Below are 25690 nucleotides of genomic sequence, written 5' to 3'. Positions count from 1 at the left end.
ATGTAAAGGCCTTCAACCTTTACTAACACGTCCCCTACTAATCCAATAAGCTTGTCTTACTGACTTATCTGCCAATTGTAATGAGAATAAGGCAGGTTGTACCTCAATGATCCCCAGTTTCTCCATTACAGAGAGTGGCATAAGGTTTATGCCTGAGCCTAGATCACACAGAGCCTTGTTAAAGGTCATGGTGCCTATGGTACAGGGTATTAAGAATTTACCAGGATCTTGTCTCTTTTGAGATAAAGTTTTCTGAACCCATGTATCTAGTTCACTAATGAGCAAGGGAGGTTCACCTTCCCAAGTCTCATTACCAAACAACTTGGCGTTCAGCTTCATGATGGCTCCTAGATATTGAGAAACTTGCTCTCTAGTCACATCTTCATCCTCTTCTGAGGAAGAATAGTCTTCAGAGCTCATGAATGGCAGAAGGAGATTTAGTGGAATCTCTATGGTCTCTATATGAGCCTCAGATTCCCTTAGGTCCTCAATAGGGAACTCCTTCTTGTTTGAGAGATGTCCCAGGAGGTCTTCCTCACTAGGATTTTCGTCCTTCTCCTCCCTTGTACATTCGGCCATATTGATTACATCAATGGCCTTGTACTCTCCTTTTGGATTCTCTTCTGTATTGCTTGGGAGAATACTGGGAGGAGTTTCAATGACTTTCTTACTCAGCTGGCCCACTTGTGCCTCCAAATTTCTGATGGAGGACCTTGTTTCACTCATGAAACTTAAAGTAGCCTTAGACAGATCAGAGACTAAATTTGCTAAATTAGAGGGGCTCTGCTCAGAATTCTCTGTCTGTTGCTGAGAAGATGATGGATAAGGCTTGATATTACTGAGCCTATTTCTTCCACCATTATTAAAGCCTTGTTGAGGCTTTTGTTGATCATTCCATGAGAAATTTGGATGATTTCTCCATGATGAATTATAGGTGTTTCCATAAGGTTCACCCATGTAATTTACCTCTGCCATTACAGGGTTCTCAGGATCATAAGCTTCTTCTTCAGAAGATGCCTCTTTAGTACTGTTGGATGCATTTTGCCATCCATTCAGACTTTGAGAAATTATGTTGACTTGCTGAGTCAACACTTTGTTCTGAGCTAATATGGCATTCAGAGCATCAATTTCAAGAACTTCCTTCCTCTGAGGCGTCCCATTATTCACAAAATTCCTCTCAGAAGTGTACATGAATTGGTTATTTGCAACCATGTCAATAAGTTCTTAAGCTTCTGCAGTCGTTTTCTTTAGGTGAATGGATCCACCTGCAGAATGGTCCAATGACATTTTGGAAAACTCAGATAGACCATAATAGAATATATCTAATATGGTCCATTCTGAAAACATGTCAGAAGGACACTTTTTGGTCATCTGCTTGTATCTTTCCCAAGCTTCATAGAGGGATTCACCATCTTTTTGCTTGAAGGTCTGAACATCCACTCTAAGCTTGCTCAGCTTTTGAAGAGGAAAGAATTTATCCAAGAAGGTCGTGACCAGCTTATCCCAGGAGTCTAGGCTATCTTTAGGTTGTGAGTCCAACCATGTTCTAGCTCTGTCTCTTACAGCAAAAGGGAAAAGCATGAGCCTGTAGACATCAGGATCTACTCCATTCGTCTTAACAGTCTCACAAATCTGTAAGAACTCAGTTAAAAACTGGTAAGGATCTTCAGATGGAAGTCCATGAAACTTGCAGTTCTGTTGCATTAAAGCAACTAATTGAGGTTTCAACTCAAAATTGTTTGCTCCAATAGCAGGAATTTGAGATGCTTCTTCCATCAAACTTGGAAGTGGGTTTAGTAAAATCACTAAGCATCCTCCTTGTATTATTGTTGTCGGGTTTGGCTGCCATCTCCTTCTCTTGTTCAAAAATTTCAGAAAGGTTGCCTCTGGATTGTTGTAATTTAGCTTCTCTTAGTTTCCTCTTCAGAGTCCTTTCAGGTTCAGGATCAGCTTCAACAAGAGTGCCTTTTTCCTTGTTCCTGCTCATATGAAAGAGAAGAGAAAAAGAAAAGGAAGAGGAATCCTCTATGTCACGGTAAAGAGGATCCTTATTATTAGTAGAAGAAGAAAGGGGATAAGGATTAAGAAGAAGGAATAATCCAAACACAAGAGTAAGGATAGAGGAAGTGATTGGAGATGAAGAGAGGTGAAGAGAAGTGTTAGTAAATAAATAAATAAATAGAAGAAGATGAGAGAGAGAATTCGAAAATTAATTTTGAAAAGGAGTTAGTGATTTTCAAAAATTAAAGATGAGATAGAATTAAAATTAAAATTTAAAACAATCAATTAATTTAAAAAGAATTTTGAAAAAAGGGATGAGATATTTTCGAAAATTAGAGAGGGAGAAGTAGTTAGGTGGTTTTGAAAAAGATAAGAAACAAACAAAAAGTTAATTAGTTAGTTGAAAAAGATATTAAAATCAAATTTGAAAAGATAAGAAGATAAGAGGTTAGATAAGATATTTTAAAATCAAATTTTTGAAAAAGATAAAATTTTGAAAAAGATATGATATAAAAGATATGATAAAAAGATATAAAAAAAGATATGATTTTTAAGAAAAAGATATTTTGAAAAAGATTAAATTTTTAAAATTAAAATTAATTACTTAACTAACAAGAAACTAAAAGATATGATTCTAGAATTTAAAGATTGAACCTTTCTTAACAAGAAAGTAACAAACTTCAAATTTTTTAATCAATCACATTAATTGTTAGTGTAATTTCGAAAATTTGAAATAAAATTAAGAAAAAGATTTTGAAAATAATTTTAAAATTTTCGAAATTAATAAGACAAAAATGAAAAATATTTGATTTTTGAAAATTTTTTTTGAAAAGATAGGATTTTTAAAATTGAAAATTTGACTTGACTTATGAGAAACAACTAATTTTAAAAAATTTTGACTAAGTCAACTCAAATTTTCGAAAATTAGGAGAGAAATAAGGAAAAGATATTTTTTTGATTTTTGAATTTTTAACGATGAGAGAGAAAAACAACAAAAATGACTCACAACATTAAATTATGAATCAAAACTCATGATGCATGCAAGAACACTATGAATGTCAAGATGAACACCAAGAACACTTTGAAGATCATGATGAACATCAAGAACATATTTTTGAAAAATTTTTGACGCAAAGAAAACATGCAAGATACCAAACTTAGAATTTTTTAATGCATGGATACTATGAATGCAAAAATGCATATGAAAAACAATAAAAGACACAAAACAAGAAAGCATTAAGATCAAACAAGAAGATTTACCAAAAACAACTTGAAGATCATGAAGAACACTATGAATGCATGAATTTTTTGAAAAATGCATAATAATTTTTAAAACATGCAATTGACACCAAACTTAAAAATTGACTCAAGACTCAAACAAGAAACAAAAAATATTTTTGATTTTTATGATTTTATGATTTTTTTTGTATTTTCTTAATAAATTTTTCTAAAATATTCTTTAGAAAAAGGAAAATAAAGAAAATTTTTTTTTTGAAAGATTTTTGAAAACTTTTTGAAAAGAAAATTACCTAATCTGAGCAACAAGATGAACCGTTAGTTGTTCAAACTCGAACAATCCCCGGCAACGGCGCCAAAAACTTGGTGGACGAAATTGTGATTCATACTTAAATTGTTGTTCAAAATTGATTGCCCCAGTAATGGCTCCAAAAGCTTGGTGCTCAATACCATAGTCTAAACATAATTTCACAACTTCGCTCAACTAACCAGCAAGTGTACTGGGTCGTCCAAGTAATACCTTACGTGAGTAAGGGTCGATCCCACAGAGATTGTTGGTATGAAACAAGCTATGGTCACCTTGTAAATCTCAGTCAAGCGGATAATAGATGGTTATGGAATTTTGAATAATAATAAATAATAAACATGGAATAAAGATAGAGTTACTCATGTAATTCAATGGTGGGAATTTCAGATAAGTGCATGGAGATGCTGTGTCCTTCCTGAATCTCTGCTTTCTGATAAATCCATATTTTATGATATATTTTATGCTTAATCTGAGTGATTTATTCAATCCTTCACCCACTTATTCATATTAATTGTATGGTTTTACTTCTCCTTCCTTATTATGTGATGTATGTGAAAAACATGTTTCCTATACTTCTAAATTAATTATTTTTCACCTTTAATTCCATTCGATGCCGTGATTAGTGTGTTGAGAAGTTTCAGATCTTCTAAGGCAGGAATGACTTAAAGAATGGAAAAGGAAACATACAAAAATGGAAGGAAATCGCAAAATGGGGTTTCTGAAGGAACTGGCATCCACGCGATCGCATGGACGACGCGATCGCGTGCCAGAAGCGAAGAGGCAACGACGCGGCCGCATGACTGACGCGACCGCGCGACTTGAGCAAATCGCATACGACGCGGATGCGTGACCGACACGGCTGCGTGACAAGGAGAACTCCGAATGACGCGACCGCGTGACCCACGCGGACGCGTGACAGAGGCCACGCACCAGAAATTGCAGAAAACGCTCATAGCGGATTCTGAAGCCTTTTTGGCCCAAATCCAAGTCTAGAAGTCATAGACCAGAGGTTATGAAGTGGGAAAATGTATCCATTCAAAGAAGAGAGCAATTTTCTGTCACTTTCCATAATTTAGATGTAGTTTTAGACAGAGAGGTTCTCTCCTCTCTCTCTCTTAGGATTAGGATTTAGGACTTCTCTTAGTTTTAGGAGTGACTCTCAATCCCAGGTTCTTTGTATTTATTTATTTTCAATGTTCCATGTTTAGATTGATTTTCTTAATTAATGTTATTTGAGATATTTCAGATTGATGATTGCTGTCTTTTATTTATATAAATAATTTGGATTTTCCTGTTGCCCAATTGGCTTATGAATATTGTTAGTTTTAGATTTTACTGCTTTGAATGAATTGAAGGTATTCCAGATATTTATGATTTTAATTTAGCTTTTTACATTATTGGCTGCGGTTGACTAATTGGTGACTCTAGAGTTATTAGCTCCATTGTTGATTGAAAATTGGATTTCTTCATTTCATTAATTCAAGTTCCAATAACTCTAGTCTTTCCCAAGGAAAGACTAGGACCTGAGGAATCAAAATTAATTCATCCACTTAACTTACCTTCATAGTTAGAGGTTAACAAAGTGGGAGAAAAATTCAATTCTCATTACAATTGATAAGGATAACCAGGATAGGACTTCCAGTTCCAATACCTTTCCAAGAGTTTATTTTATAGTTGTTTATTTATTTTTCTTATTATTTTTTTGTGCAACATACTGCCCCCTTACTTCCAAAAACCCCAATTTTACCTTTTTCATAGCCAATAATAAGAACATACCTCCCTGCAATTCCTTGAGAAGACGAACCGAGGTTTAAATACTCTGTTATCAATTTTAAAGGGGTTTGTTATTTGTGACAACCTAAACATTTGTACGAAGGGATTTCTGTTGGTTCAGAATCTATATCTACAACGCAACTATTTTTATAAAATTCTTTACTAGCAAAAATCTTAACGTCAAAATGGCGCCGTTGCTGGGGAGTTGCAAATGTGTGCCTTATTATTGGTTATTGTAAATATTTTTCAAAAAAAAAATATTTTTCTTTTACTTGTTTATTTGTTTTCTCTTTTTTCCCCTTATTTCTGATAGCTATTATGAATTCTCACTCCTCTCGCTTTGAGTTTAGTTCTAACTTTGTTGAAGGAAATAGAAACTACAGCAGGAATATGCATCAAGGTCAGACCAATCAAGGATGGATGGAGTCAAGAGGATCTAATCAACCCTTTAGGCAACAACACCCTCCAAGATATCATGGACCACGATCATTCTACAATGCATACCCAGCTGAAAGATACGGTGGACAACCTTGTAACTACCAACAAGCCCCACCCCGTGCCTATAGACCATCCTCTCAACATGACCTCGAACCACCACACTCACAAGCTTCTTTTCGCCATTCACCACCATACGATCCTTATCCGCCCCAATACCAATCCAATTAATCCCAAGAACCACCACTTTCCCATACACATTACCCATATCCATCAAAGTCAGAATCACAGGTTAGCCTCGAAGAATCAATGAAACAATGTACTGTAATCCTTCATCAACTAGAGCAAGCAATAGTGGAGAAGTTAAAACAATTATCTTCCAGACGCTCAGCCCCTCAACAGACCCCCATGGCTTTATGTAGAGAATCCAATGAAGAACGCTGTACAAAGGAGACGCTGGAAGCTCCAGTGAACAGCATAGAGCATAACTTTGTACTAGAACAAGTAGAGAAAGCTGTCATTGCAGAAGAAGAAGAGTCGGTTGTTGTGAAGAACTCCGTCAAGGATGTTACAATTGACGTTGAGGAGGATTTTACACCGCCTCCACTGCAAATATCTTATGAAGAACTGAACGGAATAACCCAGGACACAGGTTTCCTTGATGATGATGATCACGAGTCCTATTCTCTTAGCGGCGAACTTGCATCCACAACTGATTTCTTTGAGACAGAAGAATCTTTCCCGAGTGAATATGAAGATGATGCTAAGGTAGATCTTTCTCAACCTCCAATATATGACTTGAGCGATGATGAGGGAGAAATTGAAGACTCTGGTCAAGAGATGGTTGAAGTGGAAGAATTCACAGAAGATTATAAGGGAGTAGAACTTACGGAACCACTGGAAACACCTATCCCAAGGCCGTTACCGCCCACCACCAACTACAAGTGGGTAAAATCCTTGTCTTTTATCTTCAATATTCCACTTGAATATGGTTTGCTTGAAACAGATGGCCAGCTTAGAGCTCTCTGCGGCTTGAAGAGTAAAAGGGAAATGGCTCATACTCAGAGCCGGTGCACAAGGTTCAATAAGATTCCACGCTTCAACTCGAAGTGCAAGGATTGGTATCATGCTCAATTGAGTGGATCACAGAGAATGTTTGATCACTGTGGTGAGAATCTAATTTCCAAACCGCCCATATGGAAAAGTTTAGATTAAAACGAAAGCGGATTTGGAACCAAAGTTTGGGATCCTGGAAAATATTCCGATATTCATCACCCCGGGAGCCTAAAAATCTGTTTGAAGCTGCTCAGAAGCTTCACATGCCTAGTTTGGGACCCCGGAGGCTATTGGCATTCTAAGCATTGGTGGAGATTTCTGGATGAATTTAAGCACAAGCCGCCATAACAGGAAGCTGAACCAACGTCCAACTTAAGGACTTTAACCAAAAGTGCTAGGTGGGAGACAACCCACCATGGTATGATCGTTCCTTTTTCAATTTTTATTTAGTTTTAGTTGTTTTCAAGTTTTATTTTATTTTTCATTGAACCTGGAATTACTCATAACATTCATATCATTTTGCATTCTGCATATTTCATAATTACATATCTGCAAAAAAAAAGGTGGCGTGCGACGCGACCGCATCAATCATGCGATCGCGTCAATTGCGATAAAACACCCCCCACGCGTCCGCGTCACTCACGCGGTCGCGTGCCCTGGAGATCGGCGTATAACCCCAACGTCCAGAAAGTTGGGCTGGAATCGTGCTGCCCTTGTGCTTTTCGCGCAAAAGACCCACGCGATCGCGTCCCTGACGCGATCGCGTCACATGTACATAACCAATTCCACGCGACCGCGTCGCGTGTATTGCACAACACCCTAGAAGGAGACAGAGAGTTGCACTGAGACGACGCTGGAATCGTGCGTCTCGCACAAATTTCAGCGACGCGATCACGCGACCCACGCGATCGCGTCCACCCCTCTCCTACCCCTCCCATGCGATCGCACGATCCACGCGATCGCGTCCAACCATTTTTCACCCCTACCACGCGACCGTGTGCCCCACGCGGCCGCGTGGGTTTCAAAATATATCCCCCCAGCCACGCGAACCCTATCAGTCGCGCGCACACCCGCCACCTTCTTCCCCCTCTCTCCTTCCTCTATCCTCTACCACCACCCAGCCACCATTAACACCACCCAACCACCACCCGGACGCCGCCGACCACCCAGACGCCGCCGCCATCTACCCCTCTCTCCTCTTCCCTTCTTTCTTCTTCTTTCTTCTTTCTCCCTCCTCCTCCGCCACTGCCCATCGCCAGCCGCCGCACCGGACGCCACCATCCCCGACACCCCCAGCCACCTCTCTGCCCCACTCTCCTTCTTAGCCTACCAGGTTCCGCAACACGCAAACCCTTTTCTCCATTCGTAGTTCTTCTTATTTTTTTCCGTTTTTTTGTTCATGTTTAGGCTAGTTAGATATGTATGTTGTAGTGGATTTTAGGTTGTTAGGTAGCCTAGGATGTGGTTAGTGGATTTAGGTCTGTTTACTTGCACTGTTCATGTTTCTGTTTTATCAAATCTGCAATTCTGCTGTTGCTGTGACCTTGTTCATTTGCTGCGATTTTCTGCATTTGCTGCTTATTACTCCGAATTTTCATGTTTATATTCATTATCTGTAACTGCAGCTTAATTTTTAATTCATATGAACTGCTTTTATTTTTCGAAATAGTCCAATTTTAGCCGGAATGCTGCCCAAATTTCTGTGAAATATTTTCATTCATGTTTTGGTTTGGCATTTTGAACTCTGTCTTCCTCTACTTTCTCCAAACCATTTGTGATGTTTTGATTCCAATTTTTCTTTATATCTCTTTGAATCAGCATCCACTTGTTTTCCTTGTTTGGTTATGAGTTACTCATAGTTCCTACCTGTGAATCCTTATTACATGGAATATTTTCTTCTGCCACTTACTTAGCCCACTTTTTACTGACTCACTGATTTTAAACTACTAACTTCTTTTTCAAATTCTAACCAAACTAACCTTTTAAAATCTCTTTTCTGATTTTTCACTTTCCCTTAACATTCTCACCATGGCATATTGAAAGTTTTTCTATTTAACATGAATTCAATTACATTTTGGATTGTGATTTTTCTTTTTGAACTTTTCACTCCTATACAATCCTTAATGCACATTTAATAAACTCATTTTCCTTATTTTATTTTCCCTTGCCACTTTGTGTTTTCTTTGACTATATGCCTATCTGCCTTCCTATTTTTATATATCCTGGTTTTCTATTTTTCAGGATGTCTACCTCACAGAGAAAAGGGAAAGGCAATGCTACTACTGGCAAGCGTAAAAGAGGAGACCCATCCCAGTCCATCATAGATCTAATGCATGATTCCTCATGGCGGGAGAAAAACTTTACCCAATAGGAAAAAGCTGACCAGCTGCTCCCTGCAAATGATTCCATCAAATTTGCAAATCGGTACTGTGAGCTGAAGTATCCGGCATTTACAGACTCCAGAAACCTATACCTGGAGAGAACTCTGAAGATTCCAGAAGCACTCCAGCAGTACACCACTGAGCAAATCAAGCAAAGAGGCTGGTTCTTTCTGGAAAGAGCATTGACAGAGGTCAATGCATCTTTGGTTAGGGAATTCTACTGCAACTACTATATCACTACCCTAGATGCAGTGAACCTGCGAGAAAAGCAGATTCTGGTCACTGAGGAGGCCATAGAGGACATTCTACAGCTCCCACCTAAGTCCGATCAGCCTGATGGTTACATAAAGGCTGAGGAGGACATGCGTTTCTTGAGGTTTGATTGGGATGCTGTCAAGGCAAGGATAGCCCTGGACCCGACTGTTCCTTGGGAGATGGGTCAGGACACCACCTTGCCCAAGGGTATCAAGCGGGCGTACCTAAATGATGAGGCTCGGTTATGGCATCAGATCCTGTTATGTGATGCCGAGTACTCATGAGACAGAGATTCCAGCTGCTATGATCACCCTCCTATGGTGTGTGATGGAGGGTAAGGACCTGTACTTGCCACGCTTTATCCGGCATTATATGGCCAGGGTCCACGTCCGAGGCACTCTTCCCTTTCCTTATCTGGTTACACAGCTAGGCCGTCGAGCTGACGTGCCATGGGAGGATGCCGATGAGAGACCACCGGCTGCAGACTGCAGGAAGATCATTCCTCACAGTAGGAACTTCCTGGCTTTGGGCTACAGACCACCACCTTTCACTGCTACTGATGAGACAACCCCACCATCTGCCCGACCCTCTTCATCCACAGCTGCCCCTGCTGCCTCCACTGCACCCCCACCTGCCTCAGAGCCCGTCTACCGCCTCGTGCACCGCTTATTCGGACAGCTTGATCAGATGGAGTGCCATAACCGGCGCCGCTATGAGCATCTGAAGCTGATGATTCGACAGGGCAGTGACATCCCCTCCGAGCCTGACTCACCATCAGAGCCATTAGAGGAAGAGGCGGATGAGCACCAGGAGGAGACCCATCCGCAGGCAGGCACAGAGCAGGCTGCTCCCCAGGTAGAGGTTCCACATCAGATTGAAGCTGCAGATCCTGAGATCCCGATCCAATCAGCACCTCCTCTACAGCAGCCAGACCCTCAGTCCACCACCACCACAGAGCCTCCAGCTACCATCCCTACCAGTGATAACACCCCTTCACACCCGGCTTGACTGAGCATCAGGGACGATGCTTCACTTTAAGTGTGGGGAGGTCGCCATCTCTGGCGTTTTATTTTGGTGAACCACTACATCTCTTTTTCTTTTATTCTGGATATTTTTCTGTATTTTTCTTTTTATTGTTATTTTCTGAGTACTTATACATTGCTACTTTTATGTATTTCTACTCTATCTCTGCATTTTCCATCTTTAGTTCATATTTTAGTTATTTAGTTTAGTTTGCAATTCTGACTTATTAGTGGATAAATTAGTATAGCTTACCCTTTTTAGCATAAAGATAACCTAGTTTAAACTGAATAATATAAAAAGAAAGTAAGCTAGAGACTTTAACAAAGTTATAAACAATCCACGCCTTGTATATATAGCATTACATGTTAGTTAGTTAACAGCATTTCATCAAAGAGAAACACTAAAACCTTAAAGGCCACCTAAAACAATTTTTTTATGAGAATAATGGGAAATTTTAACTAAACCTCCATGACATACATGAGTGATATATGATTTATGAGTTGGAGAACATACAGCCTGTGAGTTTTGAGCTTAATTGTATGGTTACATTTAAACCATAATATTTTATTCCTGTGTGTTCCACTCTTCTTTTTTATTCTGGTGTTCTTTGCTTTGTTTTAATCTATATGTCCAGTTATAGAATATAGATACATACCAAGAGAGTGATTGAGGCCTTGTTTGATTTTAACTCACTATCCCAAATAAAGCCTACCTTTTATGCCATCCTTGTTAGCCCTTTGAACCTTTTAATCCCCTCTTGTTCTATAACCACATTACTAGCCTTAAGCAGAAAAACAAATTTAAAATCCCAAGTTGAATTCTTGGTTAGCTTAAGATAGAAATTGTGTAATTAGTTAAGTGTGGGGAAACTTTATGGGAACATGGATGACAGAAACAAAGGTAGAAAAATTGAAAAAAAATTAAGAATTTTTGGGAAACATGCTCATGTGGAATTAAAATAATTAATTACCATGTGCATTAAAAAAGAAATTTTGCAAAATTAAAGCAAATGCACATGGTATAAGAACAAAATATGGGCATGTAACAACAAGTGGGAAAATATGGGAAAATAGGTAAAGAAGTTTTGTTTTACTGAGTATGTATGTTAGGTGAGATCTTAGACTAATTAAGGATTCATTCATTAGCTCACTTAGCCTTATACATATACCCTTACCTTTACCTTGGCCCCATTACAACCTTAATCAAAGACCTCATGATTTTTGGTATGTCTATATTTTATAATTGTTGATTGGTTAGATGAAAAACAAAGTTATAGAAAGTAAGGATAAAAAGAAGAATAGAGTGATTAACCCAATAAACACTGAGTGATTAGAGAGTAAACACAAAATCCAGTGAGGGTTCACTAACTCATTAACATATATCTCTGTTTAAATTACTAATTGTCTTGCGAGTTTATAAATGTTTTTTTTTTCATCTCAATTGTAAAAGTGCTTTACCACTATCTAAGGTTGGCTATATATATATATGAATCCTTGAGAATGTGAATTGATTTAACTATATGTAAGCTTTATATATGAGTGAATAAAATTAGAATTGCATCATGCATTTAGTTAGTTGCATTTAGATTAGAATTGCATTGCATGGCATTCAACCACTTCAAAACCTTACTTTTTACCTTTGACATAGCATGAGGACATGCTATTACTTAAGTGTGGGGAGGTTGATAAACCCATATTTTATTATATATTTTATGCTTAATCTGAGTGATTTATTCAATCCTTCACCCACTTATTCATATTAATTGTATAGTTTTACTTCTCCTTCCTTATTATGTGATGTATGTGAAAAACATGTTTCCTATGCTTTTAAATTAATTATTTTTCACCTTTAATTCCATTCGATGCCGTGATTAGTGTGTTGAGTAGTTTCAGATCTTCTAAGGCAGGAATGACTTAAAGAATAGAAAAGGAAACATACAAAAATGGAAGGAAAGCGCAAAATGGGGTTTCTGAAGGAACTGGCATCCACGCGATCGCATGGACGACGCGATCGCGTGCCAGAAGCGAAGAGGCAACGACGCGGCCGCATGACTGACGCGACCGCGCGACTTGAGCAAATCGCATACGACGCGGACGCGTGACCGACGCGACTGCGTGACAAGGAGAACTTCGAATGACGCGACCGCGTGACCCACGCACCAGAAATTGCAGAAAACGCTCATAGCGGATTCTGAAGCCTTTTTGGCCCAAATCCAAGTCCAGAAGTCATAGACCAGAGGTTATGAAGTGGGAAAATGTATCCATTCAAAGAAGAGAGCAATTTTCTGTCACTTTCCATAATTTAGATGTAGTTTTAGAGAGAGAGGTTCTCTCCTCTCTCTCTCTCTTAGGATTAGGATTTAGGACTTTTCTTAGTTTTAGGAGTGACTCTCAATCCCAGGTTCTTTGTATTTATTTATTTTCAATGTTCCATGTTTAGATTGATTTTCTTAATTAATGTTATTTGAGATATTTCAGATTGATGATTGCTGTCTTTTATTTATATAAATAATTTGGATTTTCCTGTTGCCCAATTGGCTTATGAATATTGTTAGTTTTAGATTTTACTGCTTTGAATGAATTGAAGGTATTCCAGATATTTATGATTTTAATTTAGCTTTTTACATTATTGGCTGCGGTTGACTAATTGGTGACTCTAGAGTTATCAGCTCCATTGTTGATTGAAAATTGAATTTCTTCATTTCATTAATTCAAGTTCCAATAACTCTAGTCTTTCCCAAGGAAAGACTAGGACCTGAGGAATCAAAATTAATTCATCCACTTAACTTACCTTCATAGTTAGAGGTTAACAAAGTGGGAGAAAAATCCAATTCTCATTACAATTGATAAGGATAACCAGGATAGGACTTCCAGTTCCCATACCTTGCCAAGAGTTTATTTTATAGTTGTTTATTTATTTTTCTTATTATTTTTTTGTGCAACATACTGCCCCCTTACTTCCAAAACCCCAATTTTACCTTTTTCATAGCCAATAATAAGAACATACCTCCCTGCAATTCCTTGAGAAGACGACCCGAGATTTAAATACTCGGTTATCAATTTTAAAGGGGTTTGTTACTTGTGACAACCAAAACGTTTGTACGAAGGGATTTCTGTTGGTTTAGAATCTATATCTACAACGCAACTATTTTTATAAAATTCTTTACTAGCAAAAATCTTAACGTCAAAATGGCGCCGTTGCCGGGGAGTTGCAAATGTGTGCCTTATTATTGGTTATTGTAAATATTTTTCAAAAAAAAATATTTTTCTTTTACTTGTTTATTTGTTTTCTCTTTTTCCCCCTTATTTCTGATAGCTATTATGAATTCTCACCCCTCTCGCTTTGAGTTTAGTTCTAACTTTGTTGAAGGAAATAGAAACTACAGCAGGAATATGCATCAAGGTCAGACCAATCAAGGATGGATGGAGTCAAGAGGATCTAATTAACCCTTTAAGCAACAACACCCTCAAAGATATCATGGACAACGATCATTCTACAATGCATACCCAGCTGAAAGATACGGTGGACAACCTTGTAACTACCAACAAGCCCCACCCCGTGCCTATAGACCATCCTCTCAACATGACCTCGAACCACCACACTCACAAGCTTCTTTTCGCCATTCGCCACCATACGATCCTTATCCGCCCCAATACCAATCCAATTACTCCCAAGAACCACCACTCCCCCATACACATTACCCATATCCATCAAAGTCAGAATCACAGGTTAGCCTCGAAGAATCAATGAAACAATGTACTGCAATCCTTCATCAACTAGAGCAAGCAATAGTGGAGAAGTTAAAACAATTATCTTCCAGACGCTCAGCCCCTCAACAGACCCCCATGGTTTATGTAGAGAATCCAATGAAGAACGCAGTACAAAGGAGACGCTGGAAGCTCCAATGAACATCATAGAGCATAACTTCGTACTAGAACAAGTAGAGAAAGCTGTCATTGCAGAAGAAGAAGAGTCGGTTGTTGTGGAGAACTCCGTCAAGGATGTTACAATTGACGCTGAGGAGGATTTTGCATCGCCTCCACTGCAAATATCTTATGAAGAACTGAACGGAATAACCCAGGACACAGGTTTCCTTGATGATGATGATCACGAGTCCTATTCTCTTAGCGACGAACTTGCATCCACAACTGATTTCTTTGAGACAGAAGAATCTTCCCCGAGTGAATATGAAGATGATGCTAAGGTAGATCTTTCTCAACCTCCAATATATGACTTGAGCGATGATGAGGGAGAAATTGAAGACTCTGGTCAAGAGACGGTTGAAGTGGAAGAATTCACATAAGATTATAAGGGAGTAGAACTTACAGAACCACTGGAAACACCTATCCCATGGCCGTTACCGCCCACCACCAACTATAAGTGGGTAAAATCCTTGTCTTTTATCTTCAATATTCCACTTGAATATGGTTTGCTTGAAACAGATGGCCAGCTTAGAGCTCTCTGCGGCTTTAAGAGTAAAAGGGAAATGGCTCATACTCAGAGCCGGTGCACAAGGTTCAATAAGATTCCACGTTTCAACTCGAAGTGCAAGGATTGGTATCATGCTCAATTGAGTGGATCACGGAGAACGTTTGGTCACCGTGGTGAGAATCTAATTTCCAAACCGCCCAGATGGAAAGAAGTTGAAATTATTCCGTAGGAGCTTAACGAGTTCTTCTTTTAACTGGTGTTCTAAATTTACTCCTATGTTTGTTGTCTTCCCAACCTCATTCCAGATTTGAACTTCCTCAATCTTTCCTTTCGGTTGGGGTCTTAGTTCCTCCTGAACTTGGAAACCTCCAAGTTCGATGTTGTTGATCACTTTCCCTTTTATATACCTCCTTAGGTTCAAGCTTTCGTTGTAGCATCTTGGTGCACGGAATTGTAATCACTTATCTCAAATTTCAATTCCGGTACAACTAACCAACAAGTGCACTGGGTCGTCCAAGTAATACCTTACGTGAGTAAGGGTCGATCCCACGGAGATTGTTGGCTTGAAGCAATCTATGGCTATCTTGTTATTCTTAGTCAGGATACCAATTATGATTATCAGTTGACTTGCAAATGAACAAGAGGACATGGATTAAATAATACAAAGTTAGAATAAAAATAGTAAATGATGTTGAAAAATTCAAATTACTTATTATGCAATAATGGAGAATATGTTGGAGTTTTGGAGATGCTTTGTCTTCTGAATTTCTGTAACATAATGCTTCCTCACTTTCATAAATGCAAGGCTCCTTCCATGGCAAGCTGTATGTAGGGTGTCACCGTTGTCAATGGCTACTTCCCATCCTCTTAGTGAAAATGGTCCAAATGCTCTGTCACAGCACAGCTAATCATCTGTTGGTTCTCGATCATGTCGGAATAAGATCCATTGATCCTTTTGCATCTGTCACTACGCCCAACAATCGCGAGTTTGAAGCTCGTCACAGCCATTCAATCATTGAATCCTACTCGGAATACCACAGACAAGGTTTAGACTTTTCGGATTCTCATGAAGGCTGCCATAAATTCTAGCTTATACCACAAAGATTCTGATTAAGAAATCTAAGAGATACTCATTCAATCCGATGTAGAACGGAGGTGGTTATCAGGCATACGTTCATGGATTGAGGAAGGTGATGAGTGACACGGATCATCACCTTCTTCATAGTGAAGCACGAATGAACATCTTAGATAGGAACAAGCATGTTTGAATGGAAAACAGAAATAATTGCATTAGTTCATCGAGACGCTGTAGAGCTCCTCACCCCCAACAATGGAGTTTAGAGACTCATGCCATCAAAGAGTATATAATTCAGATCTAAAATGTCATGAGATACAAAATAAATCTCTAAAAGTTGTTTAAATACCAAACTAGTAACCTAGGTTTACAGAAAATGAGTAAACTAAGATGGATAGTGCAGAAATCCACTTCTGGGGCCCACTTGGTGTGTGCTGGGGCTGAGACTTAAGCTTCTCACGTGCTTGGACTGTTTCTAGAGTTGAACGCCAGGTTGTAACTTGTTTCTGGCATTGAACTCCAACTTGCAACCTGTTTCTGGCGCTGAACGCCAGACTGCAACATGGAACTGGTGTTGAACACCAGTTTACGTCGTCTATCTTCGTGCAAAGTATAAACTATTATATATTTCTGGAAAGCCCTGGATGTCTACTTTCCAACCCAATTGAGAGCGCACCAATTGGACTCCTGTAGCTCCAAAAAATCCATTCCGAGTGCAGGAAGGTCAGAATCCAACAGCATCAGTAGTCCTTTTTTAGCCTAAATCAGATTTTTGCTCAGCTCCCTCAATTTCAGCCAGAAAATACCTGAAATCACAGAAAAATACACAAACTCATAGTAAAGTCCAGAAATATGATTTTTGCCTAAAAAATAATAAAATTATACTAAAAACTAACTAAAACATACTAAAATCTACATGAAATTACCCCCAAAAAGCGTATAAAATATCCGCTCATCACATCTTCTTGCTAGTTTTGGTCCCCCCCTTACAGTGGCTATCCCTTCTAGAGTAGGAAAATTCATACAAAGGTGAGGAGTGGAGACTACTACAGCAAGTCGATTTAGTGTTGTCCAACCTATTAAGGCGTTGTAGGTTGATGCCACATCGATCACTATGTAGTCTATGCTCAAGGTTTTTTATCTTGGGCCTTTCCTAAGATGGTGTAGAGGGAAATAAATCCTAGAGGCCAGATCGGTGTGTCTCCCATACCGAAGAGGGTATCTGGGTACACCTTTAAATACTTTTCTTCCAGGCCCAACTTATTAAAAGTTGGTTTGAACAGGATGTCTACCAAGCTCCCCTGTTCTACTAAAGTTCTCGGGAAGTTTGTATTGGTGAATATCATTGTGATCACGATAGGGTCATCATGTCTGGGTACTACTCATTGGGTATCCTCTTTTGTGAAGGTAATGATGGGGAGGTCGGGGGTCTCAGCATCCTCACCGACCTATTAGACTTCTTTAAAGTGTCTCTTGCGGGAGGATTTTGTTACTCCTCTTTTTGTGAATCCTCCGGAAATCATATGGATGTGCCTCTCAGGAGTTCGTGGTGGCTGATCCTAGCGTGCTCTGTCTTCTTCATCTCTTTTTCTTTTGCTCTAATCATTCGACCTGTCTGCTAAATACCTATCCAACCGACCTTCCCTAGCCAATTTCTCGATCTCATTTTTCAAGTCATAGCAATCATTTGTGGAATGGTTGTAGATTTTGTGGTATTCGCAGTATTCGGACCGACTTTCACCTTTTTTATTTTTGATCGGCCTGGGGATGGAATATTTTCAGTGTGGCAGATCTCTTTGTAAATGTCAACAAGAAAGTGAAGTGTGATATCTTCGAGTTTTGTCCGAGTTGTATTCTTCTTTATTCTTTGATTTCTTTTCTCTACCTCGATCTGGATATTAAATGTGTTGTCTCGGCAAAGGGTCTCTCAACCAAGCAGTTTCGTCCATGTTAATGTATTTTTTGGCTCGCTCTTGTACCTCGTACAAGGTCGGGTGCCTCTTTAATATGGATTGGGAGAAGGGTCCTTCTCTAAGACCGTTGACTAGTCCCATGATGACTGCTTTGGTAGGTAGATTTTGAATCTTTAAGCATGATTTTTTGAATATTTCAATATAAACTCATAGAGATTTCTCGACTTCTTGTTTCACTCCTAAGGGGCTTGGCGCATGCTTGACCTTATCCTTTTAGATGGAAAATCGAGTAAGGAAGCTTTTGGCCAAATCGTCGAAGCATGTGACCGATCAAGTTGGTAAACTATCAAACCATTTCATGGCTACTTTAGTTAACGTGGTCGGGAAGACTTTGCAACGAGTTTCATCCGATGTATCTGCCAAGTACATTCGCCTTTTGAAATTGCTCAGATGATGCCTAGGATTGGTGGTTCCTCATAAAGATCCATGTTCGGGCTCTTAGAGTTTTTAGGAACTTTATCCTGTATGATTTCTTCTATGGATAGATCTTCGCCTATCAGAGGCGTTTCTTCTCGGTCAACTCAGATTCTCGTACCCTTAAAGTCAGACTCTAGTTTCAAGAGCCTTTCTTCTAGCTCCCTTCATCGTCGAACTTCTCTTCTCAGGGCTCTTTCATATTCTCGTTGTCGCTCTAGTTCCTGCTCGAGTTGTTCTATCCAACCTTGATGTTCGTGGACAAGTCCATGATCTCCATGGATCCCTTGGCGCAGATCCTTCGAGTCAGTGCACTTCTGAGCTTATCCTATATATGTTCCTCCGGATTTAAAGTGTGCACATCTTTGGCCGCACCTCTTCCCCTATCATCTTCTAGTGGTATGACTAACATTCATTTGTAGTTGTGTTGTTCTTCCTCTCAGGCTTCTGAATCGGAAGCTATGTATCCATCTTCTGAGATGTCGTTTGCCATTGTACGGTCTTGATTTCTAAGTCTCCAGCAACGATGTCAATGTTCTGAGGGTTACCTTAAAGTGGATTGCATTGGGCTTGGACGTGAGGTCCAAATGCCTTTGGATGATTTGTCCGATATCTCTTTGTGGCTAGAATGTCGTCATCCGACATCTTTGTGAAGTTGGGGGATGGTACCTGCAAGAGACTCTGATGTTTAAGTTAGTAAAGATTTTAACAGGTTTTTAGTAGATTAGGTTTGAATTATAACTAAGGGGTAGGGTATTTATAAGTGTAAATATAGAGTCAATAATTAGCAGTGGACTAAAAAATCCGGAGTTGAGGATTTTATTGTTTGAATTTGTCCACTGCTAAATTCCACGGTAATAAATTTATCGGCGGATTTTTTTGGTAATTCTGCTGGTAAATCTGATGATTTTCAGCAACTTTCTTATAGTGTTATGCTGTTTGTATTTGATTTGGAAGAGAAGTAGGAGGTTTCAGTTGAGATGAATAATCACCTCCAAATAACATAGGTTTTGGTTCACTGCAGTACGTGAAATGATATCATTTTTTGTGGATAAAGAGGGACAAATCAACCCCTAACCATTGCCCGTAGAGAGACAAATTGATCCCTAACCATTCTTCATTCGCCAACATATCACTTAACAGTGACTTGGCGTCCACATCAACAACGTTAAGTGTCACTTGGTCTCTTTCGTTAAATTTGGTGAGGGGAGATGACGGAGGGGTTGCCATGACTCACGGAAGACACGGGCAGGAACTGGGATAGGTCTATTTTTTCGACAGGAATTATTTTATCCTATTTTGGAATGGACAGTAATCGAATTGGGTATTTATTCAATTTTGTTATAAATGTGTGTTGTATTAAGAATAACAAAAATGTTATATGTATATAAAAAAGTAGTCACTAAATTAGCTATAATGTAAGTTTAATATATGTGTTGTTTAATTTATTTTTAATATGTATTTTGTATTTTAACATATATTTTATACTAGAAATTGATTTGATTTTTAATATACATAATATAATTATATGTAATAATTTATTAATTAGTGACAAATTTTTAAATATAACTCAAATTTATGATAAATTAATCATTGACTTGTCAGATTGAAAAATACGAAAAACAATAAAAAAACAAATGTAAGTTGACTTATAATTTGAGAGTAGCAAAATTACACTCTCATACTTGTGTTACAATAATGATACTTTGTACTTTCAAGATGTAACTAACCTTTGAAGATGAACACTTCCAATCGTAATCTTTTTCCCGTCTTTCGACTTTTCTCTAAAATTGACTAGGTAAAACTAACATCTTTTAAATGTTTATATTTTTTTAATTAATTATTTTTGAACTTGAGCTATTTGATTGAGCTATTTTTTTAATTAATTACCAAAAAGGACACTGGCATATGTGAACATCTTGTTAAACTTTTATATAATTTATTTATCAATCATGTATTTGGTATACTTCTCTCTCTCTCTCTCTCTCTCCCCCCCCCCCCCCCCCCCCTAATAAGTTCATTGCAATTTTTTCGTTTTTTAATGAATTTACGTTATTTTTTTTTTTCACTCTTATAAATCCATCACAAAATATTTCAGAGATTTACTTCATCAACTCCAAAAGGACCTATATGTCATACTCCTTCCAATGCAGCATCCAAGTTATGAGTATGATTTTCACATGAAGACATTCACATGAAAACATTTTCATGAAAGTAACCACCATTTTATTAACTATCCAAGTTCGTTCTCGTTTTTCTTCTATTTTTGGAGGATGCAATATGCATAAAGAGCACAATAGTTTCAAAGTAAGTTGTAACTATTATTGCTTGCATTTAATACAGTTCAGTTAAACAGGATATAATTTATACAGCTTAAACTATAACGCTAAATATTCATGTTCTAATCCTACGGAACCAAAAACTTTCATATCATAAACCACCTAAAGAACAGCGCATGGCTCAACCAAAAACGAAAGCAGAGGATCAGAAGAAGCAAAGATGACAAACTAATTGTAACTAAAAGAAGAAAGAAAAAGATAAAACTAATTTTATTGCAGTGCATTATCACTCTGCAGTAGCAACATCTCTGTGATTGCTTTCCCCATTGGTGTCCGGCAAAGTTCCCAAATCGACCCGATCAGAACTTCCTTGATCCTCATGCAAGTTGGAATTGCTATCCACATCAGTGTGTGCAATTTCCTCTTTCTCATTTTGTGATTCCACTGATTCATTTTGAGAACCTTCATCATCATTTTCGCGTGTCGTCTTGCTCCGATCACTGTTCTCATTCTCGTTTTCGTTCTCATTCTTGTTCTCGTTCAGTTCCGCATTGGACGATGCATCTTTCTCATTTATATCAGCATTTGAGCCATCCTGGTTTGCATCACTGTTGTTCTCTGATTTCGAAGAATCATCCTTGTTTTGATCAGAAGTAGAATCAGAATTGTCTTCGCTAGTGTTTTTGCTCTCGCTCTCATTCTCCACTGCATCTGTCTTGTTTTCTTCGTTTGAGGATTTGTCCTTTTTCTGCTCTGATGTAGTATCAGTGGTAGTGAGTTCCCCTTCTTGGTTTGAATCTTTGTTATCAGATTCTGATGTTTTGGATGATTGAACAATCTCTTGTGCTTCTTCTTGGACAGAATTGGTGTTGGAATTTTCATTCACAATAGAACTATTGTTAGCACTGTCCTGAAATTCTCCATTTTTTGCATCATTATCAAGAGTTTCTGAGGAAGATTTTGAACTGGAACCGGTCTCATCTGCTGCAGTATCTGAGTTAGCATTGTCGGAATCCGGCAATGATTTTTGCATGCTGGAGTCCTCTACCTTGGAGTCTGAGTTTTCTGATGTTTCGTTATGTTTCTCAGTGGTGAAAGATGTGTCAGTCTCATCTGTAGACTCATTCTTGAAGTTATGCCGAACTTCTTGTTGCTCGCCTGATTCCGAAATAGAACTCTTCTGGGAATCATTCTCTGTATTTGCCTCATTCTCGCCATCATTTTCTTGGCTGTCTGTTGTCACAGTGGAATCAGTCACTTCAGTATTTTCAGAGCCACTTTTCTCAGACTCTGACTCAAATTCATTGTTTTCCCTTTTGTCAAATTTTTCTGCCTTGTTAGAAGTTTCATCAAAGACATCTTCTGACTTATGGTCTACAGCACTCGAGGCATTATCTCCAGCATATTGTTGTTCTCTACGCTCCTCCTCTTCTTTCATGCCTCCATCTTGAACCAGATTTTCAGATGAAGTCTCTTCCTGAATCTTATTATCATGCTCTTCTTTCTCGGCTTCAATTTCATTTCTCTCCTCCTTTTCTTTACCATCTTGCTCATTATTCTGCTCAAGTTCATTCACTTCTGTTTCACTCTGGTTGATTGCTTCGTTCCCGTTATCTTCTGTCTCTTCATTCTCTTGTACACCCTTCTCTATAGTTTCTCCGCTTTCTTTGTTCTCCTCCGTGTCATTTTTATCATCCTCTCCATGCTCCCTCTCCGTATTGTCCTCCTCCATATTATGCTGCACACTTTCCATGTGAGTCCCGTCGTTTTCAGAACTCTCTTCATTCTCTTTGTCCACTGAATCCTGTCCATTCTCTGAATTCTCTTCACTGCTACTTATCTCATTCTTTTGCATCAGGGCTTCATCTTCCACACCGTTAACATCATCCAGTTTGGTTTGCTCCTCATGCTTGTTTTCTTCCTCCTCGTCATCCTCCTCCTTGTGCCTCGCATCGATCACTGAAGTTTCCTCCACACGAGGACGGGGATCCTTCCTCCCTAATTTCAAATCACTACTGATTTTTTGGTTTTCACCTTTGGATCCTTTATTCTCATGGGAATGTTTGATTTGGTAAACCAACCAGATACAAATGCCAAGCAAGAGGATTAGTTGTAGAGCATGCTTCACCTTGAAGCCTTTCGATCTTTGATTCCTCCGAGGAGATAATCTGAACATGCCGAATTTCTCAGTCTCCAAAATTCTCACTTCTTTAAAATATACCTGTCCATATGAAGATTAACTTCTATCAGAGACTCTGCAATACAACACTAGTGGCCTGCTCAAGATAACTGATAACAAACAAATGAATAAAAAAACAAAAGAAAAAAAAAACTGAAAACTGAAAAATGCATATCCAAAATGGTTTGATCAAGATACTAATGTCTATTGCTATTTTCCTATATAAAGCAGTTGTAGAAGAAAAACAGTGTTGACCACAATTCATATTTCTCATTAGCACCCTACTCAAACTGCTTATATATTTCCAATTAAACAACAGATTAAATTCCACTAAATCATAAATTTAAATACTATAGTTATAATTCTTAAAGGAAAAGTCTAGGGGCCAGCAACTTTATTAAATTTTGGCCAGCATGTAACCAGTAAGAGAAAAATGAGTAATTCCATACTATTGGATAAAATCTCATACCATTAAAAACATTATTGATGGCTACTTGATAGCTACAAATCACAAAGGTTGCTGACCTCCAACACTCCTCATTTTTTAAAACCAAAGAAATTAAATCACTAGACACATATTGCCTAGAATACTCTACACATTATTAAAGTTATAATAAAATCAAGATCATATTTACACCCTACTTATTACTAAGCAACAGAACAAGTATCTAGATAGTATTCAGTAAACAAGAATAATACAAATTCATATTATAGTAATTCTGAATCAAACAAACACGAAATACGGGTGTTCCCTTATACAAACCCAGATCAAGGCATGGCCAGAACATAAATAATCAAATACTGAAACAGAGCATGTTCAAGGAAAATCCACACACATCAAACACAGATCCAGGCTTAAATCCTAAACAACTCAATTAAACAAGCAATTCAACTACCCCAAAAATTGAAGAGAAGTTTCCAGAAACAAAAAAGAAAAGAAAGCAATTGCATCAATAACATCACATACCCGTATCAAATTGTACCCACAGGTTGTGCAAGATACTCAAAATTCACAACGAAGAAATGTCTTTTTCTGCAGTGGTGATGAAAGGTAACAATTTTCTCTCTCAAAATGGACAATGCTCACAACGTACAACACGTGATCTTGATTAATCTGCAATACTGAGAAATATGGGAAGGATATGACAAAAATAATAACAAAAAAAAAAAAAAAAAACTGTGAAGGGATAGAAGTTACAGAAACTGGGTTTAGTGAGAAATAGTTGTGGATCTGAATATCCTTTTTCGATTAAGAATATATCTGGAAACAAGCAGAACTGCAGAAGTAAGAATAATTTTACTGAAAAATTTTCTGGCACCACTCGGTTTATTTATGGCATGTGATTGTGTTTTGTGAACAGATCTCAAACACTATTAATTTGATGTGTTCTTTTCTTTTAACTGTTTTGTCAATTTAGCTATTATTATTATTATTATTATTATTATTATTATTATTATTATTATTATTATTATTATTAGTGGTGATCGGTATTAATAGATAATAATATATTTATAAGAAAAAATATATGAATCAACTTAAGAATGGAACAATTTAATTAATTATAAATATAGTAATTAATTTTATTTATTTATAATTTAAAATATTGGTTATTAAATGTTTCATCACATTTAAATTACGAGACACGTTTAGTATTATTGCAACGTAAATTATAAAAATTGATTTAATTAGTTTCCGTCGCTTCATTCTTTTTTTCTTTTCAAATATCTAAAACATGATAAATCAGAAAATAAATTTAAAACCATCCCATTTACAAAAAAAAACATCTTAATGTCTAATATAAATATCATCCACATAAAAATTTTAGATTCATTTAGAGACATTTAACTGGTTTTTGGCTAGAACTATCTTGATTCCTAGCATTATTGATTTTGTACATTTTTTCTAACTAGATTTATGAATTTAAATAATATTTTAAATCTATTTAAAAATTAATTATTTTATTGATGAAATAATATAATTATCTTTATAAATTTTTTTTATTTTTTACGTTAAAATGTATAAAAAATCCTATTTATAAATGTAACAATATTTAACTAAGAAATTTTTAATTCAATTTTTTTAAATAATAATATTTTACATTATATGTAATAAAAGATATTTTACGAAAAAAAACTCAAGTGATCAAACAATTCGTATTCCAATATTGTATAAACCTAACTATTATTATTATTATTATTATTATTATTATTATTATTATCTTTTTCAAGCTTACCCTAGTTACTAGTTAGAAGAAATAGGAAAAATGGTAAAAGCAAAAACAACCTGGTGTGAGCGAGAAACGTTGAGGCGCAACGTGGAAAGGTGGAAGGAGTATACTATCATTTGATTTTAAAAAATTTAATTGGTGACAAAATGACTTAAAAAATAAAGAAATGATAATTAATTTTTTAAAAGTAATCTTAATTTAATAAAAATATAATTCTCTTTGGCATTCATGTAAAAATGAATTAAAAAAATAAATTTGCTGAAGAGATGAAAATATCTAGTTTCTAAATACTAAATAGTCTTACAAAAATCATATGTTATCAAATTAAAATTATTTTATAAGACTAAAATATTCTTTCTTTGTTTTTTATTTAAATAATAGTTTAACTTGGGAGAAGAAATCAATAGATATCGCCATCAATTCTTGGATCAAGACAAAAACGTGGCACCCCGTAAATCTCATTCGTTGATGGTGTCGGTTAAGCTCTATTGCCGTCCGATGCATCAAACCCTCCCCTAAACCCTTGCTTAACGAAAAAGAGAGAGAAGAAAACCGTACTTCGGAAAATGGAGGGAAAAAACTTTATACAATCAGAACCAGTCAACCACTAGCCTCTCAACTCACTCTGCTCCTAAAAATGGATT

The 25690-nt window shown here is 37.3% G+C and overlaps 1 protein-coding gene and 1 non-coding gene across 3 annotated transcripts; one reads left to right on the top strand and one right to left on the bottom strand.

The window, feature by feature from the left end:
- Positions 1–1345: 1345 nt before the first annotated feature.
- LOC130953540 (small nucleolar RNA R71) lies at positions 1346–1449 on the top strand. Its single transcript, XR_009075714.1, has one exon. It is a non-coding gene; the product is annotated as a small nucleolar RNA R71 (small nucleolar RNA).
- A 19228-nt stretch (positions 1450–20677) lies between these two features.
- On the bottom strand, positions 20678–24155 carry LOC130943197 (uncharacterized). Of its 2 annotated transcripts, none has more exons than XM_057871060.1 (3): positions 24017–24155; positions 23786–23940; positions 20678–22860 (listed from the first exon to the last, which is right to left on the bottom strand). In XM_057871060.1, the coding sequence occupies exon 3, from the start codon at positions 22813–22815 to the stop codon at positions 20926–20928; it is 1890 nt and encodes a 629-aa protein (XP_057727043.1). In that variant the 5' UTR covers positions 22816–22860; positions 23786–23940; positions 24017–24155; the 3' UTR covers positions 20678–20925. The 2 variants fall into 2 exon arrangements, with proteins under 2 accessions (XP_057727043.1, XP_057727044.1); XM_057871061.1 differs by having other exon boundaries at positions 23786–23932.
- Positions 24156–25690: the final 1535 nt, after the last annotated feature.

This window comes from Arachis stenosperma, chromosome 1, assembly GCF_014773155.1.
Source record: "Arachis stenosperma cultivar V10309 chromosome 1, arast.V10309.gnm1.PFL2, whole genome shotgun sequence".
NCBI lineage: Eukaryota > Viridiplantae > Streptophyta > Magnoliopsida > Fabales > Fabaceae > Arachis > Arachis stenosperma.
Note: the sequence above shows the minus strand (reverse complement) of the source record. Positions and strands in the feature narration are given on the sequence as shown.

Coding starts and splice junctions, on each gene's coding strand:
- LOC130943197 (XM_057871060.1), bottom strand. CDS start 22,815: ATGTTCAGATTATCTCCTCGGAGGAATCAAAGATCGAAAGGCTTCAAG.